Source organism: Zosterops lateralis (genome assembly GCF_965231275.1).
Source record: "Zosterops lateralis genome assembly, chromosome: 34".
Taxonomy (NCBI): domain Eukaryota; kingdom Metazoa; phylum Chordata; class Aves; order Passeriformes; family Zosteropidae; genus Zosterops; species Zosterops lateralis.
In genome coordinates this window covers 2,184,599-2,205,398 of record NC_139794.1, presented here as the reverse complement: position 1 = coordinate 2,205,398, position 20,800 = coordinate 2,184,599, and the positions used below count along the sequence as shown (strand labels likewise).

Genomic DNA, 20,800 nt, shown 5'->3' with positions numbered 1-20,800 from the left:
CTAAGACATGGATGGGGACATTGTGGGACATGGATGGGGACATGGTGGGGGTAGGGACATGGACATGGGTGTGGACATGGTTGTGGATGGGGATATTGGGCATGGGGGATCACACACATAGAATGTGACATGGGAGTATGTGGCCATGGATGAGTACATAAGGCACATGGCTATGGATGGTGACAAGTGGCCTCAGGGACGAGTTCCTGGGTTGACATGTTCCTGCCATGAGGTGTCTGTCCCATGACCAAGGACAAAGCATCCCCACTACCACCATGATACTGTCCCCTTTATGCTATCATTTATTTCCCGCTCCTCCCCTGGGTGTGACACCTGCCTCGCAGGGTGTCCCGATGTCCAGGTGACCTGTGTCCCTCAGGCCACTCCCACCAGTGGCTCCAGCAGCAGCCAGATCCCGTCCTCGGCACGCAGGATCAGCTCGGGCTTGCGGCACGGGGGTGGCCTTGCTGTGTCCCTCCGCAGCATGAACCGGGACAGTGTCAATGCCACTACCACCTTCATCTCAGCCATGGCAAAGCTCTGCCCGATGCAGTTCCTGCCACCACATCCTCACTGTCACTGTCACCCCACTGTGAAACCAGCCAGGGATGGGAGTGGCACTTGCGAATACTCCTATCCCCACTTCACCACATACCTGGGGCCAGCAGAGAAGGGGATGAAGGATGACGGGGACCGTCCCTTGCTGTTCTCCGGGCTGAACCTCAGGGGGTTGAACACCTAGGGTGACACTGACACTGTCACGCTGAGGGGACACAGCTGTCACCACCATGGTGACAGGGACACCTCATAGTGTGGCCCTACCTCAGGTTCGGGCCAGAGGTCTGGGTTGTGATGGGTCCCGTAGATGCTCATGAGGCAGATGACCCCTGGTAGGATGGGAATGGCCACTTTAGGGACAGCAGATAAGGGTGAGTGGTGACACTGGGGACACCCTGGACATGCTATACCTTTGGGGAGGACACGGCCATCATGCAGGGGGATGTCTTCAGTACAGCGCCGGGACACGGCTGTGACAGGAGGGTGCAGCCGCAGGCTCTCCTTGATGCACATGGTGGTGAAGGGCAGCTGGGACAGGTCTTCCCTGGGGATAAAACAGGGTGGCACCATGTCCCTGACCACATGGCCAGGGGTGGCCCTGGGGACATCTCACCATTCAATGTCTGCGGTGTCCCGTGCGGCCAGGAGCTCCTGGACCTCCTGGCGGCACCTCTCCTGGTGCTCAGGGTGGCTGGCCAGGTTGTAGAAGAGCCATGCCAGGCCACTGGCCGTGGTGTCGTGGCCTGTGGAGACATTGGGTGAGTGAGGGGACACTGGAGTGGCTCCCCCCAGTGGTGCCTGGGAGCTCGTGCTCACCCTCAAACATGAAGGTGTCAGCCTCAGCTGCTATGTCCTCATCTGACAGGGTGTGGCCGTTCTCATCCTGTGAGGGTGAGATGAGTCATGGGCCACCTGGGGCCACCTGTCTATGGCCAAATGCCATCCATGGTCACCACCTTTTGGGCACCACCATCCCACTGGTCACCAGCTCTATGATCAGTGCTGCCCATGGCCACCACTTTTCCTCTGTAGCCACCAGTCTATGCCCAACCCCACCGTGGCCAACACCGTCCCCTTGACCACCATCCCCCCATGGCCACCACCCCATGGCCACCTTGGTGAGCAGCAGGAGGTCAATGAAGTCCATGCTGCGTCCCCGGTGGCCGTCCAGCCAGGTCTGGTGGCCCAGGCAGGCAAGTGCGCGGCGCCGGCGCTGCACCACATCAGCGGTGAAGGCGTGGACAGTGGCGCAGGCGCGGGCAAAACGCCGGCCATCAGAGGAGAGCCTGTAGAGCCACCATGGGTGAAGAAGTGGCTGGAGCTGGCGCCGAACAACCAATGAGCTCAACTCCAAGATGGCCTGGATGTACTTGCTGGGCCGCCTGTGGGAAACGGGGACAGTGGGGGGACACTGTGGCCACCAGCATGGCCAACAGGGACAATGGCAGGACCATTGGGACCACCATAATGACCAATGGGGACAATTGCAGGGCCAGGATGGCCAACGGGGACAGTCACAGACCATCCTGGCCCCCAGGATGGCCATTGAGGACTATGGTGGGGCCTACGTGGTCACCAGGGTGGTCAGCAGGGACCATGGCAGGGTCAGCACAACCACGAGGATGACCAGCAGAGACAAAGATGACGTCACCACAGCCACCAGGATGGTCAGTGGGGACAGGTCATACTCACTCCTGGCAGTGGCTCTCATGGCTGAAAATGCATTTCTGGAGCGTGTCCAAGGTGAGGAGGCTTAGGGGCTGCAGCACCTCCATCTCCACCGGCCCCCCGCCAGCTGACACCACTGCTGCCCCCCACTTGGCCTGTGGAGATGGAGTGGGTTGGGGAGGGAACAGGGAGGGGGTCAGGGACAGGGGCAAGGAATGAATTGGGTGGTGGGACAGGGGTGGGAGAGGGGGCAGAGTTGGGGTGGGGGTGTGGGACAGGGATGTGGTGATGAACGAGGGGTGGGGCTGGGGTTTGGGGGCAGGATTTGGGGTACAGGGTGGTAATTGGGGCACAGCAGTGGGTGCAGGACAGAATTTTGGGTGCAGGACTGAGGGTCTGGGATACAGGTCAGAGTTTGGGGTGCGGGTCAGGATTTGGGGTGCAGGTGGGGACTCGTGTGCATCTCGGATCTCTCACGAGCATCACGCGGGTGCTCTGATTGAAGATTCCCAGGTAATTCCGGAGCACATCCCCGTGGAAGGCGGGCGTCAGGAGTCGCCGGTGCCGCGCCCAGCGCTGTCCGCCGCTCAGCAGCAGCCCCTCCCCTGGGGAGGGGACACCGGAGTCTGCCGAGGGCACCCAGGGGGTTGTCCCTGTCCCCCACCGCCCCTATTCCAGGTGACATGTGACACCCGCATCGACCGGGGGTGCCCAAGGGTTCTGTCCCCAAAACCTGCTGTCTCCTCCCCTGTGATACCTGTATCCACCGGTCACACCCAGGGGGTCTGACCCTACCCCCTACTACCCCATCCCCTGTGACACACCCAGCTCCATCCTGGGGGCACCCAGGGGTGATGCCCCTGTCCTCCACTGCCCCTGTGACACATCCATATTCATCTGTGGGACCACTCAGGCGTGTTATCCCTACCCCGAGATGCCCAGCTCCATTCACAGGGCACCCAGGGGTACTGTCCCCACCCTAACCCCCTCCACTCACCCAGCCAGGGCTTGAGGAAGCCGTAGAAAGTTTTTTCCTTGGGGGCCACGAAAGCTGCAGGGTACAAGCACAGGGTGGGCAGGGATTCACTGGTGGGGCATCAGGTCCTCTGGGTGGAGACACTGAGGGTGAGGCTGCCCTGTCTGCACCCATTAACCCTCAGGTGGGGACCCTGGGGTGGGGACCCTCTCCCAGCACCCATGGCCACTAAAGGATGGGGGTTGGGGGACAACAAGAGGCTGGACATGGTGACACCTTTGGGTGGCCTTGGGGAACCTCAGGGACAGGTTGATGGCCACTATGGAGTGGCATTTGGCCTGGCTGTGGCGACACCTCTACGGACCTGTGAGATTGGGTTGGTGGCCACTGCCTGGGCACTGCCAGGTCTCTGTGCCAGGTGTGGTCACACCCATGGGTGGCCCTGGGGACCCATCTGATGTCACATGTCCTACCTGAGGCACTGAGGAGTGGCCGGAGGGTGCTGGGGTGGAAGAGGCGCAGGACAGGCAGCCAGGGAAGTCCCCACCAGAGGCAGCCATGACGATACCGGGCCACCAAAGTGTCCACCTGCTGTAGGCCTTGCTCTGTGCTCTGGCCCTGGGGACAACAAGGGACATGTGTGCCACTGGGGGCACAGACAGGCTTGGGGACACGTGTGTCCTCAGAACATTGCCAGCCTTGGGGACATGTGTGTTTGTCCCCACTGTCCCCTCGCAGGTGCCACCACCCTGCCCTCACTGTCCTCCCAAGTGCCACCGCCTCATTCCTTCCGTCCCCTCGCAGGTGCCACCACCATGTCCCCATTGTTCCTTTGCAGGTGCCTCCACCTCCGTCCCCGCTGCCCCCGCAGGTGCCACCTGCTGTCCCCTCACCATGCCGGTGTGTCCCAGCAACCAGTTGCGCCAGGGTGGTGTGGGGAACTTGTTCAGCTGTCGACAAGTGGCCCGGAATCGAGTGACAGCCACCAGCGCATCCCAGAGCCACCGCAGCAGCAGGGACACCACGAAAGTGCCAAGGGCCACCGCGCCCAAGGAACCTAGCGCCGCGGCCACCGCCATGGAACTGCTCCCGGGGCCACACTGAGGACCGAGCAAGGGTCGGGCGTGGGCGGTGTCACCCGCGGGGTCACGTGGCCCTGCGCTCGGTGTCACCGGATGTGGCTTTTGTCGTAATGAGGGTTGTGGTGGCTGTGCCGTATAACGCGTCCTGGTGGCTTCTTGCACTGACATGTCCTGGTGGGATCGTCCCTGCATGTGTATCCTGGTGGCATCGTGTTCCCCCGCCGTGTGTCCCCGTCTCCCTGTGTGTGTCCCTCTCCCTCCATGTGTCCCTGTCCCCCAGCCCGTGTCCCCCTCTGTGTATCACTGTCCCCCACTCGTGTGTCCCTGCCCCTCTGCAAGTGTCCCTGTCCACTGTTGTGCGACCCTGTTCCCTGCGAGTGTCCCTGTCCCCATGTCCTCCGTGAGACCCTGTTCCCTTCCGTGTGTCCCTGTCCCTCCTTGTATGTCCCCAAAGTGCCGGGGCCGTTTCCCGTGGGATATTCCCGTGTCCCGCAGGGTGTCTCCTTGTCCCACAGGATGTACCTGCGGCTGTTCCTTGCATTGAGCGTCTGTGGCCGTCCCGGCACAGGTAAGTACATCCCATGACACCCCACAGCACCCCATGACACTGGTTTTGACCATTTGACCTCTGGTTTTGTCTTTTCTCCTTGGTTTGGATCCTTTCCCCCTCTTTCAGGTCCTTTCCCCCTCTTTTGGATCCTTTAACCCTGTTTTGGGTCCTCTCCCCTTCTTTTGGATCTTTTCCCCCTGTTTTGGGTCTTTTCCCCAGTTTTAGGTGCATTGTTCAGATTTTGGGCCTTTCCCTTAATTTTGGGTGCCCTCCCCCTGGCTTTGATGCATTTTGGAGTGTCTTTCCCTCCTCAACCCAATCCCCACCCTTCCCCCCACATGCCCCTGCACCCTGCCCACCCCTGTCCCCCCAGGCATCCTCACGGATGTCCCCCTGCCTAATCTCAACCCCCTGCTGATCCTCTCTTCACTGTCACCATCGCTGAGGCTTTGGGTACATCTTTCCTGGTGACAACAATGGGACCATGCTGGGACCAGCAGCTGCTGGGATGATGTGGAGAACTACTAAAATTACACCTTGCAGGGCCTCCTGTCCCCTCTCCCCAGTGCTGTGGTCATCAGGCCCATGGATGGGGTGGTGCTGGGGGCACGACTGGCCCAGGAGCCCCTCAGCTGGCCAAGCTGCCCCAAGGCTACTACAGGAGCAGCAATGGCTTGGAAATGGGGAGCCCCTCCAGTAGTTACTGGCACCCGGATTTTGGGGCACTGGTGGGCCAGGACGGCTGGAAAAGGAGTAGACAAAAGGAGGTTTTGGGGATGCTGTGGGTGCTGTCACCCATGTGTCAGCTCCTGAGGGATATAAGGACACAGCAGGTGGTGGCCTTGACTTGTCAGGTGTCACAGGAGTTCAATGAGTGCTACTTGGGTATGGGCTGGGGATGTCACTCCCTAAACGGGGTTGTTACCACAAAAATGGAGGTTGTCACCCCCAAACGGGGCCTGTCACTGTGTGAACAGGAATTGTTATCACACAAAGGGGGTTTGTCACCACACAAATGGGGGTTGTCACTGCACAAATGGGGTGGGAAGGTGTGGGAGGGGACCCCAGGTGGGTAGGTGGGTGGAATCACTCTGGTGGGTGGACACTGAGAGTTTATGGCAGGGACAGGTAGCTTGGTGTGGTGGGACATCTTCAGGTCCCCTGGGTGGACACGATTGGGTCCCCTGGATGGCTACCACTATGCTGCCTGGATGGACACCATTGTTTTCCCCTGATGACTGCCATTGTGTCCTCTGTATGGACACAACTCTGTTCCCTGGCCAGCACTCTCTCCCCTAGGTGATGGTCCCTGGGTGGCCACCACCATGTCCCCATGGCCAACACTGTTGTGTCCCCTGGACACTGGCCACTTCATGTCTCAGCCAAAGGACACCCTGACACCCCCTCCCCATCTCCTCAGTAACTTCCAGGAGGACCCTCCCACATTCAGGCTCCGGTGTCCCCACGTGTCCCCTAGGATCCACTGAGCTCCTTGTCCCCATGTGGACTCTTCTGTGTCCCCAAGGGCTCAGGGGATACATGGAGCCCCTTCTCCTGCTGCATGTGGAGGGCCCATCCCCACTGGGGCACCCTATAATTGCTGTGGCTCCTGCTGGGCTCCATGTTCCTGCATCCTGGAGCCAGCGTGGCCATGCTGGAGCTTCTGCATCTGTGCCTGTGCCATGAGGGACATGCAGAGCTTCCACCAGGACACCCACACCTGGGACAACATTGGCTGCAGGTCACTGTCACTCTCTGAGGGAGCTGGCACCCCCCAAGGGAGCTGTGATAGTACCCTGGTGGGCCCTGTCACACCCTGAGGAACCCGTTGCCCTCCAAGGTCCCCATCACCGCCTGCTGTCCCTATCACCCCCTGTGGTCTCTGTCACCCACCATAGTCCCCATCACTGTCCCCCTGTAGTTCCCACTTTTGTCCCAATCACTTTTCCACCATGGTCCCTGTCATCCTCTATGGTCCCTTTTGGCCCCCATGGTCCCCATCCCTGTCCTTTTGCAGTCACCACCACTGTTCCTGTCGGGTCCTTGCAGCTTTGTGGTGGGCTCAGACGAATACCTGTACAAGGGTCGGGGTGGCACTGGGTTGGTTCCCCACGCCAAGGACTACAATACCAACAGCTTCAGCACTGGCATCATCTGGGACTTCTTGGCCACTCTGCTGGACCCCAACACCCTGGCCCTGGTGCAGGATGAGCTCCTGCCCTGTGCCATCCACTCTGACTGCATCCACCTAGACTTGACCCTGTGTGGGCACTGCCAGCTCAGCCCAATTATTGCCCTGGCAAAGCCCTCTTTCAGGAGATCCAGAGCTGACCCAGCTTCCAGGGGACAACGGTGTTCCCAGGGCTTGGAGTGGGTGTCCCAGGGGGGTTGGTGGGAGGGGGTTTGGGGTGATGATGCTGGGACTGAATGCTCTGTGCCGTGCTTCATGGTCATATCCTGTGCCATGTCCCATGTCCTGTGCCCTGTGTCTGGTGCTATGCTCCATAATCATGTCCAATATTCCTGTGTTCTCCACCTATGTCCCATGTCCTGTGTCATCTCTTGTGTCCTGTGCCATGCTCCAGGGTCATGTTCCAACCCACAGCATGCCCTATTTCCTGTGCCATGCCCCACGCCACACTTCACACCATGCCCCATAGCATGCCCCAGGCCCCACACCAAGCTGTGCATGGCTGCCTCATTCTGTCACTGCCCATCACTGCTTCCTTCCTGCTGCTGTAGCGGCTGATCCCTGGGTTAAAACTCTCAGCTTCCTCCAGGACTGGCATGGCATTGCCTGGCCCTGGTGTCTGCTGGTGGCTGCCCTGTGTCCCCCAGGATGGGGGGTGACACTGGCACACATCTGGCACACACCTGGGACTTGGGGCTGGCAGTGGGGCTGGCACCCATCCGGGTCTGGGGTGGGACTGTCCTGGATCAGTGCTTGCCATCATGGCACCAGGCCTGGGAAATGAGGCTGGGAACTGGGACTGGGGCTGTGGAGTGGAGCTGGACACTGAGGCTGGGCAGTGGGCAGTGGGACTGGCTACCAGTACTGGGCACTGACACTGGGGACTGAACAATAGGACTAGACAGTGGGGATGGGCACTGAGGCTGGACACTGGCACTGGGCACTGGCACTGGACATCAGCACCAGGCATTGGGGCTAGACACTGGGACTGAGCACCAGAACTGGCTAGTGAGGCTGGACGCTAAGGCTGGATATTGAGGCTGGACACTAGGACTGGGCATTGGCCCTGGCACTGGGCACTGAACCAGGAGCAGGATAAACCCCTCCTCCCCTTCTCCTTTGTCCCCCTGAGTTCCCCTTTGCCTACCCAAACCTGGCTGCACCAGATCCTGGCAGGATTTGGCACCTTTGGGGGATGTTTCCCAGGGAAAGAGAGGTGGTCTGGGAGTACTGGATGTGCTGACTCTGGTCTCCCCAGACCCAGATGGGAGGAGCCCCTGGGGGGGTTCCCATAGGGCAAGAAGCCCTAAAATGAGAACTCCCCCCCAATGTCCCAGTTCATCAACCTCAAGGTGGGCACCCCCTACCCCTGATCCCAGCCCCTCCAAGGGTGTTGGCCCCAGGAATGATATGAAGCTGTCCCTGTCCCCTCCTCCAGGGGCTGTTGTGGAAGAGGCTCCTTCAGGAGAGGAAAAGTCACAGTGGCACCAAAGTTCACAGAATTAACTGGGTTGGAAAAGACCTTTGAGATCATCAAGTTCAACCTATGACCTAGCACCACCTTATCAACTTAACTATGGCACTGAGTGCCACATGCAACCTTTTTTAATACACCTCCAGGTGCAGTAAGTCTACCACCTCCCTGGGTAGCCCCTTCCAATGCCCAATCACTCTTTCAATAAAGATTTTTTTCCTAATGTCCAGCTTAAACTTCCCCTAGCACACCCTGTGTCCTCTTGTTCTCAGTGGTTGCCTGGGAGAAGAGACCAGCCCCCATCTGATTACAACCTCCTTCCAGGGAGTTGTAGGGAGTGCTACAGTTGAGACAGCAGTGACAGTCCTGGTGATGAGAGTTGCAGGAGGGTGGAGTGTGAGGGGTCCCAGTGACACTCCTGTCCCTGCACAGTTCCTGTTTGGGGGTCCCAGTGACACTGCTGTCTCTGCACAGTCCCCACCGGAGCAGTTTTGGGGGAGTTCTGACGACGCTGTTGCTTCTGCAGGGTCTCTCTGAGTGCAGCAAATGGGAGAGTTCCTGGCTCACAGAGGCCCCACTCCCAGGGACTTTGCTGCTCACTGCTGCAGCAGCCTAGCACAGCTCCAAGGGGCTCCTTTGGCACTCCAGCGGGCCCCAAGGGATGGCCTTTAGCACAACAAGGTTTCATCCTGGCCCCACTTTCAATTGGCAGCTTTCTCCACAAGTGTGAGAAAGAGAATCTAATGCCATTCAAGCAAAAACAAACTTCAAAGTCTGTTATTAAAGAAACAGCACAGGAGTACATTAAAACACAGGAGTTCCTGGGAGCAGACGGTGTTTCTGGGAGCAGCTCAGCCCAGGTGGGGTTGGTCAAGGCCAAGACCTAACCAGCATTTCTTAGACAATGGTGTGACCTGAAAAAGTGTGTGTGTGGGGGGGATGGTATGCAGCATCACAGATTCACAGATTTAAAATTACTTTGGGAAGTATTGTCTCCTCATATTCATTATCATCAAGAATGTGTGTGCCTCAAATTGGCAGGGAATTGCTTCCCTCAGCCTCGATGCCACTCCCAGGCTTTTCCAGATGAGCTGGCAGTGTAAAACAGTAAAAAATACAGGTGTTATCTGAGCCTGTGTGGGCTCTCAAGTGGTTCTTGGCCTCTTCCTCTCCTCTCGATTTGACTTACACAACTGAGGTGGACAGAAGTGACAGTATGAACATAAAACAGCTTCAACTGGTTGAAACAGGGATATTTGATAAGTACTGATGACTGAATCTGAACTGCATTGTGTGATCTTGGCTTTACAATAGCTGGGAGAAAAGTGAAGGCAAAAGTGGTCACCCCCAGGCCCTCAGGAAACCTGGCTCAGGCTGGATGCTCGAGGGCTCCTCTGTCTCGGAGATGTACCATTGAAATGTGGGATTAGAAACTAGAGGATATTAATCACAGAAATTAGAAGGTATTGATTAAGAATAGGCATTCAGATGATGTGTATTGCTTAATATTTGCTTTTTATACTGTATTAGTTGCTTGAGAAGGGAAAGGACAGGACTATGTGCAAGAACAACAAGAAAGAATGCAAGGATGTCTGATAAGATGCAGGATGGTTACCAGAACAGGACACAAGCATGCAAGATTACCAAGGATACTGAGGTAACAGGGCTCCTGGAACACCCGGAACCAGATGAAACTAGCCTTATAGCTTGGACTATGACCAGAGGATCAGTGGGCATGTGCAAGGCAGTAGGGTCAGAAGTTCATCTCTGAGGAAGACAACTTTCTTCATCTCTTGCGATCCCCGAGGCGACCACCGGAGACAACTGCGCAGGCGCAGAGAATTGATAAACCGATTGGGATACGAAGCGGAGAGGGGGGGAGCCAGGGAATGAATATGCATAGGAGTATTATGAAACTTGATGCATATGTAACATTCTAGAGGATAAAAGAAAACGCGAGTGAGCGAGAGGTTGAACACGCCTTTCAAGGAGATATCCTCTGTGCGCCCAGCTGCTGAATAAACTACATACCTACTTTTAAACTCACTCTGAGTTTTAGAGTCTTTCCGCGTGTCACCATTTCCTTAAATCGTACTTCTTTCTTTTTCACCTTCAGGCCCAACCAGATTTTCTTTCTTTCCTGTTGCACCTACAGGAGCCCCGCCGCGCTCCCGGCGAGCCGCCTCCCCTGGCTCCGCCTGCGCCGCCGCTCCCCCGCTGCCCCGCACAGCCCCACGCACAGCCCGGCTGAGGGCACCGCGGCCAGGCGGCAGAGCCCCGGCCCGAGCTCCCCGCCCTCCGCCAGAGCGCAGGGCCGGGCGCCCTTGGCCGGCTTTCGGCTTCGGTTCCGCGCTGTGAGAGGAGGTAATTTTGTGTTTCTGTTGCGGGGTGTTTTATTTCTCGGCGCGGCAGGCGGAGGTGCGGGTATGGGCAGGAGTCGTAGAGGGGGCATGCGATAGTTGGTTGTTTGCTTCCCTTTTCCACCCCCCCCCTCTCCCCCCCCAAGCCGCTTTTTCTCAGTGATTTCTTTTTTTCCTTCTGTTTTCCCTTGGCTCCCCGCGCCGCCTTTCGGGGCCCGCGCGCGGTCGAGGCCGCCCCGCTGTCCCCGCTGAGGCGGAGCGGTGGCGCGGAGCACCACGGGAAAGACTTTTCCCGCCGCCGCCCGGGGTCCCCGGGCGCGGGTGGCGGCGGCGGCCGGGGGAGGAGGAGGCTGCGCGGGGGCAGCGAGCGCGTTGGGCGAGCGGGGGAGGCGGGCCCGGCCGAGGCTGGGGTAGGGGTGAGGCTGGGCACGGGCTGCGTAGTGTCTGTTTGCGAAGGAGATTTCTGTGTGGGTCGCTTGGAGTCTTGTCGCTTGTTGGTTCGTGGCGTTTTTTGCGACGCCTCCCGCGCTTCTTCAGCCCGCGGCGGGGGCGAGCAGGAGCGCAGCGGGGCGAGGGAGTGATGCAGAAATGAAGGCGGGAGGCGGGGCAGGGGCACGGCGGGTTTAGAGAGCCGTGCCCCGGGCTTGGAGATCTCACCTGCTGCCTGTCCGTGGACGGGGCGGGGAGCAGGAACTCCGGCGGTTCCTAAAGAATCCCTCCTTCCCTCCCCGGGAGCAGTGGGGCGTGGTGAGGCACAGGGGAGGAGCAGAGGCGGTGATGAGGGTGACCGAGAGGGGAGGAAGGTTAAAGAGCCTTGGGATGTCACCATGGCGTACCCGTGACTGCTCCTGACTCCTCTCTTTAGCAGCCCAGACTCTTCTAGGTTGTGACCATGGAGTGCCTGGCTCCTTAGAAGCCTCAGAGAGCCCTGCGATGTCACCATGGAAGCTCTGAGTGCAGGTGAGCTCAGGGCTCTTTAAAAACCTGTTCCCTCTGGGGTGAGAGGAGAGAAGCCTTGGGAGGGCCTTTGACCTGACTGCTCTTCAGCAGTTCAGAGAAACCTGGGATGTCACCATGGAGCAGTTGTTCGTGCCGGTGACATCCGAGTTCTTGGGCAGCCTAGAGACGCATGGGATGTCAGCACAGAGCTGCTGTCATTGCCTGTGACCTCACTGTTCTTTCGGAGCACAGTGGCCGCTGGCATGTCACGATGGAACCCCTCAGAGTGGCTGTGCCAAAGTAGTTCTTTAGCAGCCTGGAGACCTGGGATGTCCCTGTGGAGTCCCTGTAACAGCGTGTGACCTCATGGTTCTTTTGCAGCCTTCGAGACCTTTGGAATGTTGCTGTAGATCCTGTGAGTGCCTGTGACATTCCAGCTTTTTAGCAGCATGGAGACTTCTAGGATTTCACCGTGGAACCCCTGTGAGTGCCTGTGACATCATGGCTGCTTAGCAGCCTGGAGACACTTGTGATGTTGCCATTGAGACCCTGTGACAGTCTGTGAGGTCAGTGTGGTTTGGCAAATGGGAGACTCCTGGGATGTCTCCATGGAGCCCCTGTGATTGCCCATGACCTCACTGTTCTTTAGGAGATCTCTGGGATGTCACCGTAGACCCTCAGTGAGTGCCTGTGCCAAATGGGCTCCTTAACATGTAGAGACATCTCTGTTGTCCTCATGCACACTGGTGACTGCCTGGGACCTCGCAAGTCTTTGGAAGATGAAAGAGCTCTGGGATATCACCATGGATGCCCTGTGCTTGTTTGTGATCTCTCTGCTTTTGAGCAGGCTGGAGACAACTCCGATGTCACCAGAGACTGGAGTGGAGGTGTGGTGGTTCAGGGAGGTAATGGTGGGGGGAGGAACAAGTGGCAGGGCTGGCTGGGAGCTGCTCAGGCACTGAGTGGGCAGGGACGGCACCAGAACCCAGGCCTGGGAAACTCTCTGTAGTATGTAATCCAGGCATTGCTAGTGGTGTCATTCTCAAAGTGTGCTAATCCTCGGCCTTGGAATACAAGCTGTTTCCATGTTTGAAATTCTTTGTTTCTCCAGTCACACGGTTTTGGATATTTAAATTTTGGGGTTGGCCTTTCCCAGTCAGACAATTCTTCTGTCGCTGGTACTTGTAACGTGACCATTGGCTTAGTAGTCCATCCTGACGGGATCTGCTTTTCACCTCCTTTGGCTCTCATCCATAGCTTGGCGTACTTAGCTTCTACACCATCCTTCTTCAGGACCTCTTTGATTATCTCATCTGAAGATTGTGCTAGTTTGTGCAATCTCCTAGCTTGAATGCTAGGGATAAGTCCCACCAATCTAGTCAATCCTAAGCCTCTGCGTTTAGTTATGGAGTATAATAAACTGTCACAAGTGTCCCCCACTGCTCAGGTTGGGTCCCAGGAAGCAGGTCTGCCCTGTGCTGGGGTGGGAGGCCATGTCACCCCACTGGAGCAAGGGACCAGGTGTACCTTGTGTCTCCAGCATGCCAAATCTGGTTATGGAAGGTCAGGTCTACCGACTGGGGTCTCAGACATGGTCTGCCTGCTGCCAGCATGGGAGGCCTTCCCTCCTCTACCCAGGAGGCCAGGTCTGCTCACCAAACTGATGAGAGTAGTGGTATTTCACCGATGGCTGGGCCACCAGCAGGGGGTCATCCCACACTGTTGAGAGTGCATCTTCTTTCTCAGCTGATTCTGCCAAGCCCTTTCCCTTGGCTGTGGTTTCACTGGATAGTGGGTAGGGACTGTGGGAATCTCATTCATCTATTCATGTGCATCACTAATTAGATTATGAGATATTTGGCTCTTTTTGAACATATATTTGCATATATGTTCCCTTTCCAGATTAAGTGTACATGGCCTGTCCACCTTGGTCAGCTTGAGTTTAATTTTGTCCTGATTGAGGGTTGAACATAGGTGGCCTGTCATGACTGCTTTCCTCACTTCTGTCTGTAAATTATATTTCCTTCTGAGGCAGGTCTAGTTGGTAGAACCTCATACACCTCAGGATTCTGGCCAAACCCTCACACTGGGTGTAAAGATGGAATCCCTCATTAATCTCTACCTAAGAGTTCCAAAACTCCAACCTCACTAATCAGCCTTCTCTCCACCATTTTAGAGGGTATAGGTGTAAAATTTGGGGCCAGGACTTTCTTCAAATCTGAAGGATCAGTTTATATAGCCATTCATACATGGAGTAGTGATATCGACTGCACCTTTGTGCAAATTTGTATGATTAGTCATTCCAGTTGAGGGTGGTCTAAGTCAACAGCAAACCCTCAGCTATTGTTGAGCTGTGTCAATCTAATGCCCATGGACCAGACTCTGGGTAGTGAATTCCTTAAACTGCTACCAGAAAATTGATTTCACCTTTTTGTGATGGTGTTGCTGGGTGGTGAGTCCAAATGATGGGAAGGGGTAACTATTACCACCTCTCACACACTGGGGCAGAAGTCGATTCAGTTACCCCAGGGTGTCTGGCGGGAGCTATGATTTCCACGGCAAGGCCCAGTTAATAACTGCTCTCATAGTTGGCTGGGTAGTAGGTACAGACAATGAGAATCACATTCGTCTATTCATGAGCATCACTAGTTAGATGACGAGGCATTTGGCTATTTTTTTAAACACATCTAAGTACTATATGTTCCTTTTCCAGGTTAAGTATAGGTGAGGCAGAGGTTCAGCATTGGGCTCTTCCCCCTTTGTTTCCTGTTCCTGAGGGAATCCCCATTAGATTTTCCCTCCTCTGACTGATATGCTCAAATCCAGGGGGCTACCAGGTCTGAGATAAGGTCACAAGCCCAAATCTGTGCTGCCCCATGCAGGGGTTTCTGTTCCCTTGGTGTCTTTTCCTTCCATGGCTTCCTGTTCTCGCCATACATAGGTAACCAGCTAGCATCTAACAAAAGGGAGAGAAGGGAGGGTTGCAGAGGGTCTGGTGACAGGGGAGAGCAGGAATAGATCTTCTCTCTCCCTAGCCCTATGCTTGTTCCCCTGGCACAGCCTTCCCATGCAGATCCTGGCTGGAGGGTGCCCAGCAGAGGAGCTGCCATGCTGGAGCATGGCCTGCAGGGGAAAGCCTCAGTGCTCAGGGCTGAGGAATGTGCTGACAGAGGGACAGGAAAGGTGCAGTATCACACTGCCACCGAAACTCAGGACATAAACTCTCCAAACAGTTTGTTAGGTCAGAAAGCTGGCATTCCTTTATTAGCAGTGCTGGAACCATGGAGACTCCTCAAAGCATGCATGCTCAGACCAAGGTTTATATTTCTGAAAGTAATACTGAGTCATCACTTTTTCAAATACATGCATGTAGGCTAATTATTTCCATGGACTTGTTTGCATATGGTTCTAGATCTTCTGATGAGTCTTTTCTCCTTGAGAGTATCTCAGATATCATCAAGTCATAATGTACTTCTCTTACCATTCTTTCTTCTGACACCCAGTCCTTGTTCTCAAATCGAAGACAGCAGCTCGTACATATTAATCACTAATGCAAGGAACCAAGGAGGCATTAGGTGGAACACGACTTATTAGTCACAGATGTAAGGAGTTAACACAAGGCCACACTGATCTCTGGCATTTGTACTGGGCCCTGTAAGTGCAAAACCAAAAGAATCCCTCACTCACCCATCTGCAGGGGCTGCACCTTGGGGGTTTCTGCTGGGGAGCTGCTTTCCTGGGGAGCCCCATCCTCCTCCCAGGCCACCCTGGGCTGGCTCGGGGATCTCTTCTCCATCCTGTGTGAGAAGTAAAAAGGCTGGAAGTGGGAAAGGGGAAAATGGGAATCTTTGGGGGAAATACCTCAGCACCACAGGCCGCTGAGGAAGCAGGGGAACTCTTGGGCTTGTGTGTGGAGACTCCTCACTAGCTCCATGTTTCTGTCTTGCTGGACACTGACCACAGGGCCTGCAGTAGGGGGTCTCAAAGGGCTCCGCTGTGACACAGCACCTGCCCCCAGCAACAGTTCCCAGCCATTGTTTACATGAACCTGTCCCCAGCAAGAGGGCCCAGTGACCCCTGCCTGGGCAGGGAGGCTCTGGGTCCTTAGGGGACATGGGTGCTCCCAAAGGACTTCCAGGTCCCTTTTGCCTTCCTGTCCCCTTGGGACATCCCTCGTTCCCTCCAGCATGCCCCAGAGCCCTGTGTTCACACACCCTTATGTCCCTGTCAGTGCCTTGCAGAGCCCAGCCTCCGCCCCCTAACAACGACATGGATGAGATTTGTTCAAGCCTAATAGAAATCCCCAGGTTTGGCACCTCAGCTCTTCTCTGCCTCACACCATCAGAAGAGCTTGTGCAGAAAAGAGGACAAAAAAAATGGAACTTCCTCCTCTGAGTTTGTCCTTTCTGGATTTGGCAGCTCCCAGCAAGGGATATTCTCCTCTCGCTGGTGTTTGCTTGCTCTGCTCTGGGGCCATGATGGTGAACACCCTCTTAAAACCACAGCCCCTTCCTTCCCCACTCGGAACATCGCCTCCACTCAGGATGATGGTGCTGGACAGAAAGTCTGTGCTGAACCTGGAAAATCTCATCAACAACAAAAACAACTGAGCTGGAGTGTGACACATGCCTTAAGTCACCGGTGTCCCAGCCAGCTCCAGGTGGCACACCAGTGCTGTACCAGGTGTGGGGAACTGCCTTGGTGTTAGAATTGCCGTAGGCAGAACCTTAGAGCCACCAGCTCTAGGACCCTGTTCTAGACGGCGTTGCCGACCAGGTAAAGGAGGAGAGGGAGGCTCTTGGTCTGAGGCTCCAGCAGGGTAGGTTTATTGCTGAAGGGGTCAGGAGCCTAAGAGAGCCCCGAGGAGGGGTGAACATGGTTTTTTAAACAGGGGCGCAACGGTGGATGGATAAAACAACAGGACCAATCAGAATTGAACAGGGGAGGAGTGCAGGGAGGGACTTACAAAACTCTGACCAATGGGGGAGCACAGGGGAGGATAGAACGTAAGAGGACCAACAGGGTGTCAAAGAACACAGAAGTTTCTAGAACTGTGGGTAGAGACTGAGGAGAATTGACAAGTTGGTGGGAAGGGAGAAAGGCAGGTCTAGGGAAGATGGACAACTGGGGTAAAACCAACAACATAGGCAGAAAGGACCAGTCCATCAGGGATACGAAAAAAAGCACTGCAACATCTCCTGCTTTCTTTTTCAAAAAGAGATGTCAAGGTGGTATTCAGAATTGGGGTACAAACCAAGGAGGGGGAAGCTGGGAGTCAGAGAGTGCAGTGGCATTGATTTTGGGGGAAGAGGATCTTCCCCCAAACTGAGACAAACAACATTTTTTCAACATTGAGAACATAACTAGAACATTAAAAATGAATGATAAAAATGAACCAAAGATCAGTCCTTAAGACTGAAGAAAGCCATCCTGACAGGCCCCATCCCAAGAAGATGTTTTTTAGCCAGTCCTCAGATTCAGTCTTGATTTTACCTACCACTTCCTCCATCTTTATGCGTGGACAGCCTCCTTCTTTGATGTCAGGTTCATGCAACAGAGACCCTCAAACTGCAATCATGCTTGTGAAGCAGCAACAGGAGGTCGATGGCCACCCTGTTCTGCAGGGTGGCCTGCCTAGTTATTTCCTCATCTGATAGGAGGTCACTTAAAGCATTTGACATTAAGTTGGCTTGTTTAGCGACCCAACACTCTAGGTGGCCCAATTCACCTAGAGCTTTTGCTGCTGCAACCCAGGGCAAAAAGATGGAGACAGCAACCCTTTTTATCTTAGCCCAATGAATAATTTCTGCATCACAATTTTTATCCATATCTTTTAAGCTCCTTTTTTGGATGGCCAAATTGTTCTTCATTTTCCACTTGTCAGTTTGGGTTTTGTTGGAGGCAAACAGCAACAACCACGTGAGCCTACATGGGCCTCCTATTAGGTGGGAGAGGATGCCAGCCCATGCTCAATCCCCACAGATGACAAAGGTTCCCTTATCTAGTTTTCAGAGGTTCCCATCCTCTGTGGAGGGCCTACTAGTTCTGGCAAGGGAGGTGCACCAGTTAGCCACAGTAAATTTCTTTTATATTGGCAGACAGCTTGATATAAGTTCTGGTGGTAAGAGGGTTCATAATGAAATTGGGCACACTGCAAGGCAACAGAGGAGGTCAGGAGTTCAAATTCTTGAGGTTCTTGGTCCAATTTAGGTAATGACTCCACCAGTTGCTCGAGAGGATAAGGGGGGTTAGCGACAGGGAGCTGGAGCTTACAGGTTGAGCCTCCCCTATAAATCATTTTAAATAGGATCTTTTCCAAATTTGTTTTCTTTTAAATCTCAAGCAGGGATTTGGGGAATTCATTGAGACTAAATGGGATCCCCACTAGGCATGATGACAATGGGTTCTCTGTTGCTGTTGCAGACAAGGCAGATTTGGTCCTGTCAGAGAGTCTCTGCAAGCGCAACCCAAACGTTCTTCCTGGGCTGTGGAACAGTCCATGCTTCTGAACCTGGCCTCAGGATGGTAGTGATGGCAAGGGCCCACATTAAAGGTGACATTTTTGGGCATGGCTTCTTCCTAGGAGAATAAAACATAGGAGGATTTAAATGTTCTTTAAAAATCATCAATAAGCATATTCAAGAAGGGGAAGTCAGGGTAAAAAGGGGGAACAGGGGTTTCCTTCTCTACTGAGGTGCTTCCCTTTGACTACTGACACATCTCAGTGTTTATCATCTGGAGGTCTCATGGGGTGCACTGGGATGTACAGTTTCACCCACTATTGTGAGATCCACCGTAATCCTTGGGGCATGGACACGCAAGTGTACCTACATCCCTGTGTTACTAGTTCGTATGGCCCTTCAATCTGCCTGCTCTCTGAGTCCCTTGTTAGAACCCGGGGATGTTCTTTGGACTTGTGATCTCCATGAGGGGAGAAGTGCCTGACCACTGGGGGGTTCATATTCTCAAAAGAGCAGTTTAGGAAATTGATGCTGAAGAGGGCTTTGCACAGACTCTCTTGAGGGGTTATCCCGCTACTTCTCTCTAATTGGTGGTCCAAGACTCTCTTGAGCAACTGGTGGGCTTGCTCAATCACATCTTGGCCAGTGGGGGAGTGAGGGATGCCATATTTATGCTCCACTCCTCACTTCTGCAGGAAGGTATTCAGGACCTCGGAAATATAGGCAGGGCTATTGTCTGTTTTGATCTCTTTAGGGACTCCCAACACTGAGAAGGCCTGGAGCAGATGTTTCACTGCATCCTCTCTTCTTTCTCCTGCATGGGCAAAAGTGTACACTGTCCCAGAGAAAGTGTCAATAGATACATGTACATACTTAATTCGGCTGAATTCGGGGACGTGTGTGATGTTCGTTTGCCACGCTTCGCAGCTTTTCAACCCTCTATGGTTGACTCTGTGCCCAGCGATGGTAGTGCTGAGCGTTGGCATTGGGGACATGTGGCCACAATTGCTCTGGCCTGATCACATTTCAGGTGGAACTGTTTGACCAGGCCTGGCACATTCTGATGGAACGTTTGATGGCTCAGCTTTGTCTGTTGGAAAAGGTCAGGAAGTTTTGCCAGACCAACCGCAGCAGCAGCAGCCAGGGAATCTGCTCTCCTGTTCCTCTCTGCAATTGGACCTGGCAAATCGGTATGCGATCTTACATGCATCACAAAATAAGGATGCTCTTGATGGGAGATGACATAAATAAGTTTCAAGAGCAATTCACAAAGTGTTTTGTTTGAGATCTCCCTGAGAACCGCATGTTCTGCCCTGGCCACTACCCCTGCAACATAGGCCAAATCTGTAATCAAATTGAATGTCTCTGCAAACCTCTCAAAGGCTCTAACTGCTGTGGCCAATTCAGCAATTTGAGAGGATCCCTCAACATATTTAACATCTGTTTCCCATTGCTGAGTCTGAGGATCCATCCAGGTCATTACTAATCTGTGGGATGCTCTGGACGCATCAGTAAAAACTGTTAGGGCTTTGAGTGGCTTGCAGCTCTTTTTTTCTTTTGGTTCCAATTTGAACTTGGAAGCAAATAAATTGTGGGCAGGGGCGTGGATGGAAATTTGTCCACTGTAGCTCTCCAGCGCAGTCCGTAGTGCCTCATGGTTTTGCAGGAGATAGTCAAACATCTGTTTTGTCAATTTGGTTGGAGATGTTCCATTATCGGATAAACTAATTGGCAAGTGTATGCGCGTAAACTTGCAACTGGCCAATTCAAGAAGCCTTGTCCTGGCCTTGCTGACCAGCTGTGCCATCATTTCCTGTGTAATATTCTTGGACTGAAGATGACTGAGGAAGACATACTCTGTGATCAAGAGTGGGTCCCTCTGGTCTTGGTCCCACTGGGAGATCAATCCATGAAAGTGTGGCAATTCACCTAACACAATAAATTTGAAGGGACACTCTGGGTTGCATCTATATGCCTGTTTCTTTTCCAGCAGTTCTTCAGCCTTTTCCAAGGCAGCTTTTGCGTCTGGGGTCAGCATCCTTGGAGAGGTCAGCTCCTCTCCCCCTTTCAATAAATTGAAAAGGGGGGTTAGGTAATCGGTGGTGAGGCCCAGCCAAGGCCTGATCCAATTTAAGGTTCCACACAGGGAGTGCAGGTCCCCCAAAGTTTTGGGATCACTGTTAAAAACCAATTTTTGAGGCACAGTGGTCCTCACAGTGATCTCTAGGCCCAAATACTTCCAAGGAGGCATTCTTTGGACCTTTTCCTCCTGTAAGGAAAATCCTGCAGAGATCAAAACCTTGACTACTTGGTCAAGTGCGTGCTGCAGCATGTTGTCATTGGGGGTGCACTGCAGCAGGAGTGGACTTCTTGCTGGAGTTTTTCCCCAATCCTATGGAGTCTTCATAGTGTTGTAAAACAAACAGGTAGACTTTGAGAAGCACATCGTAGATAAGCACCCATTGCATGATCTACTTTGAGTAGGTCCCACACCTTTCTGAACCATGTCATGGTCACTGTGACTCCAGTGTGACAGAGATA

General features: G+C 54.3%; 1 protein-coding gene and 1 long non-coding RNA gene across 4 annotated transcripts; one reads left to right on the top strand and one right to left on the bottom strand.

Annotated features, from left to right (window-relative positions):
* Positions 1-112: 112 nt before the first annotated feature.
* On the bottom strand, positions 113-4,318 carry LOC310921422 (cytochrome P450 4F3-like). The gene is made up of 12 exons (XM_083881551.1): positions 4,096-4,318; positions 3,676-3,820; positions 3,224-3,277; positions 2,704-2,831; positions 2,251-2,381; positions 1,673-1,940; positions 1,375-1,441; positions 1,172-1,301; positions 969-1,102; positions 823-887; positions 656-738; positions 113-556 (listed from the first exon to the last, which is right to left on the bottom strand). The coding sequence occupies exons 1-12, from the start codon at positions 4,279-4,281 to the stop codon at positions 376-378; spliced, it is 1,572 nt and encodes a 523-aa protein (XP_083737677.1). The 5' UTR covers positions 4,282-4,318; the 3' UTR covers positions 113-375.
* A 2,339-nt stretch (positions 4,319-6,657) lies between these two features.
* LOC310921381 lies at positions 6,658-20,216 on the top strand. Of its 3 annotated transcripts, XR_014592123.1 has the most exons (4): positions 6,664-10,863; positions 11,725-11,819; positions 12,180-12,364; positions 12,448-20,216. It is a non-coding gene; the product is annotated as an uncharacterized lncRNA (long non-coding RNA). The 3 variants fall into 3 exon arrangements; XR_014592122.1 differs by having other exon boundaries at positions 6,658-10,863; positions 12,180-20,216; XR_014592124.1 differs by lacking the exon at positions 6,664-10,863 and adding an exon at positions 10,992-11,269 and having other exon boundaries at positions 12,180-20,216.
* Positions 20,217-20,800: the final 584 nt, after the last annotated feature.

Excerpts from the sequence above, each read along its gene's own strand:
- LOC310921422 (XM_083881551.1), bottom strand. The coding sequence starts at position 4,281 with ATGGCGGTGGCCGCGGCGCTAGGTTCCTTGGGCGCGGTGGCCCTTGGC. Across the intron at positions 1,442-1,672 it reads ACCTCCTGCTGCTCACCAAG|GATGAGAACGGCCACACCCT; the intron begins GTGGCCATGGGG and ends TCACCCTCACAG. Across the intron at positions 739-822 it reads ACCTCTGGCCCGAACCTGAG|GTGTTCAACCCCCTGAGGTT; the intron begins GTAGGGCCACAC and ends GTGTCACCCTAG.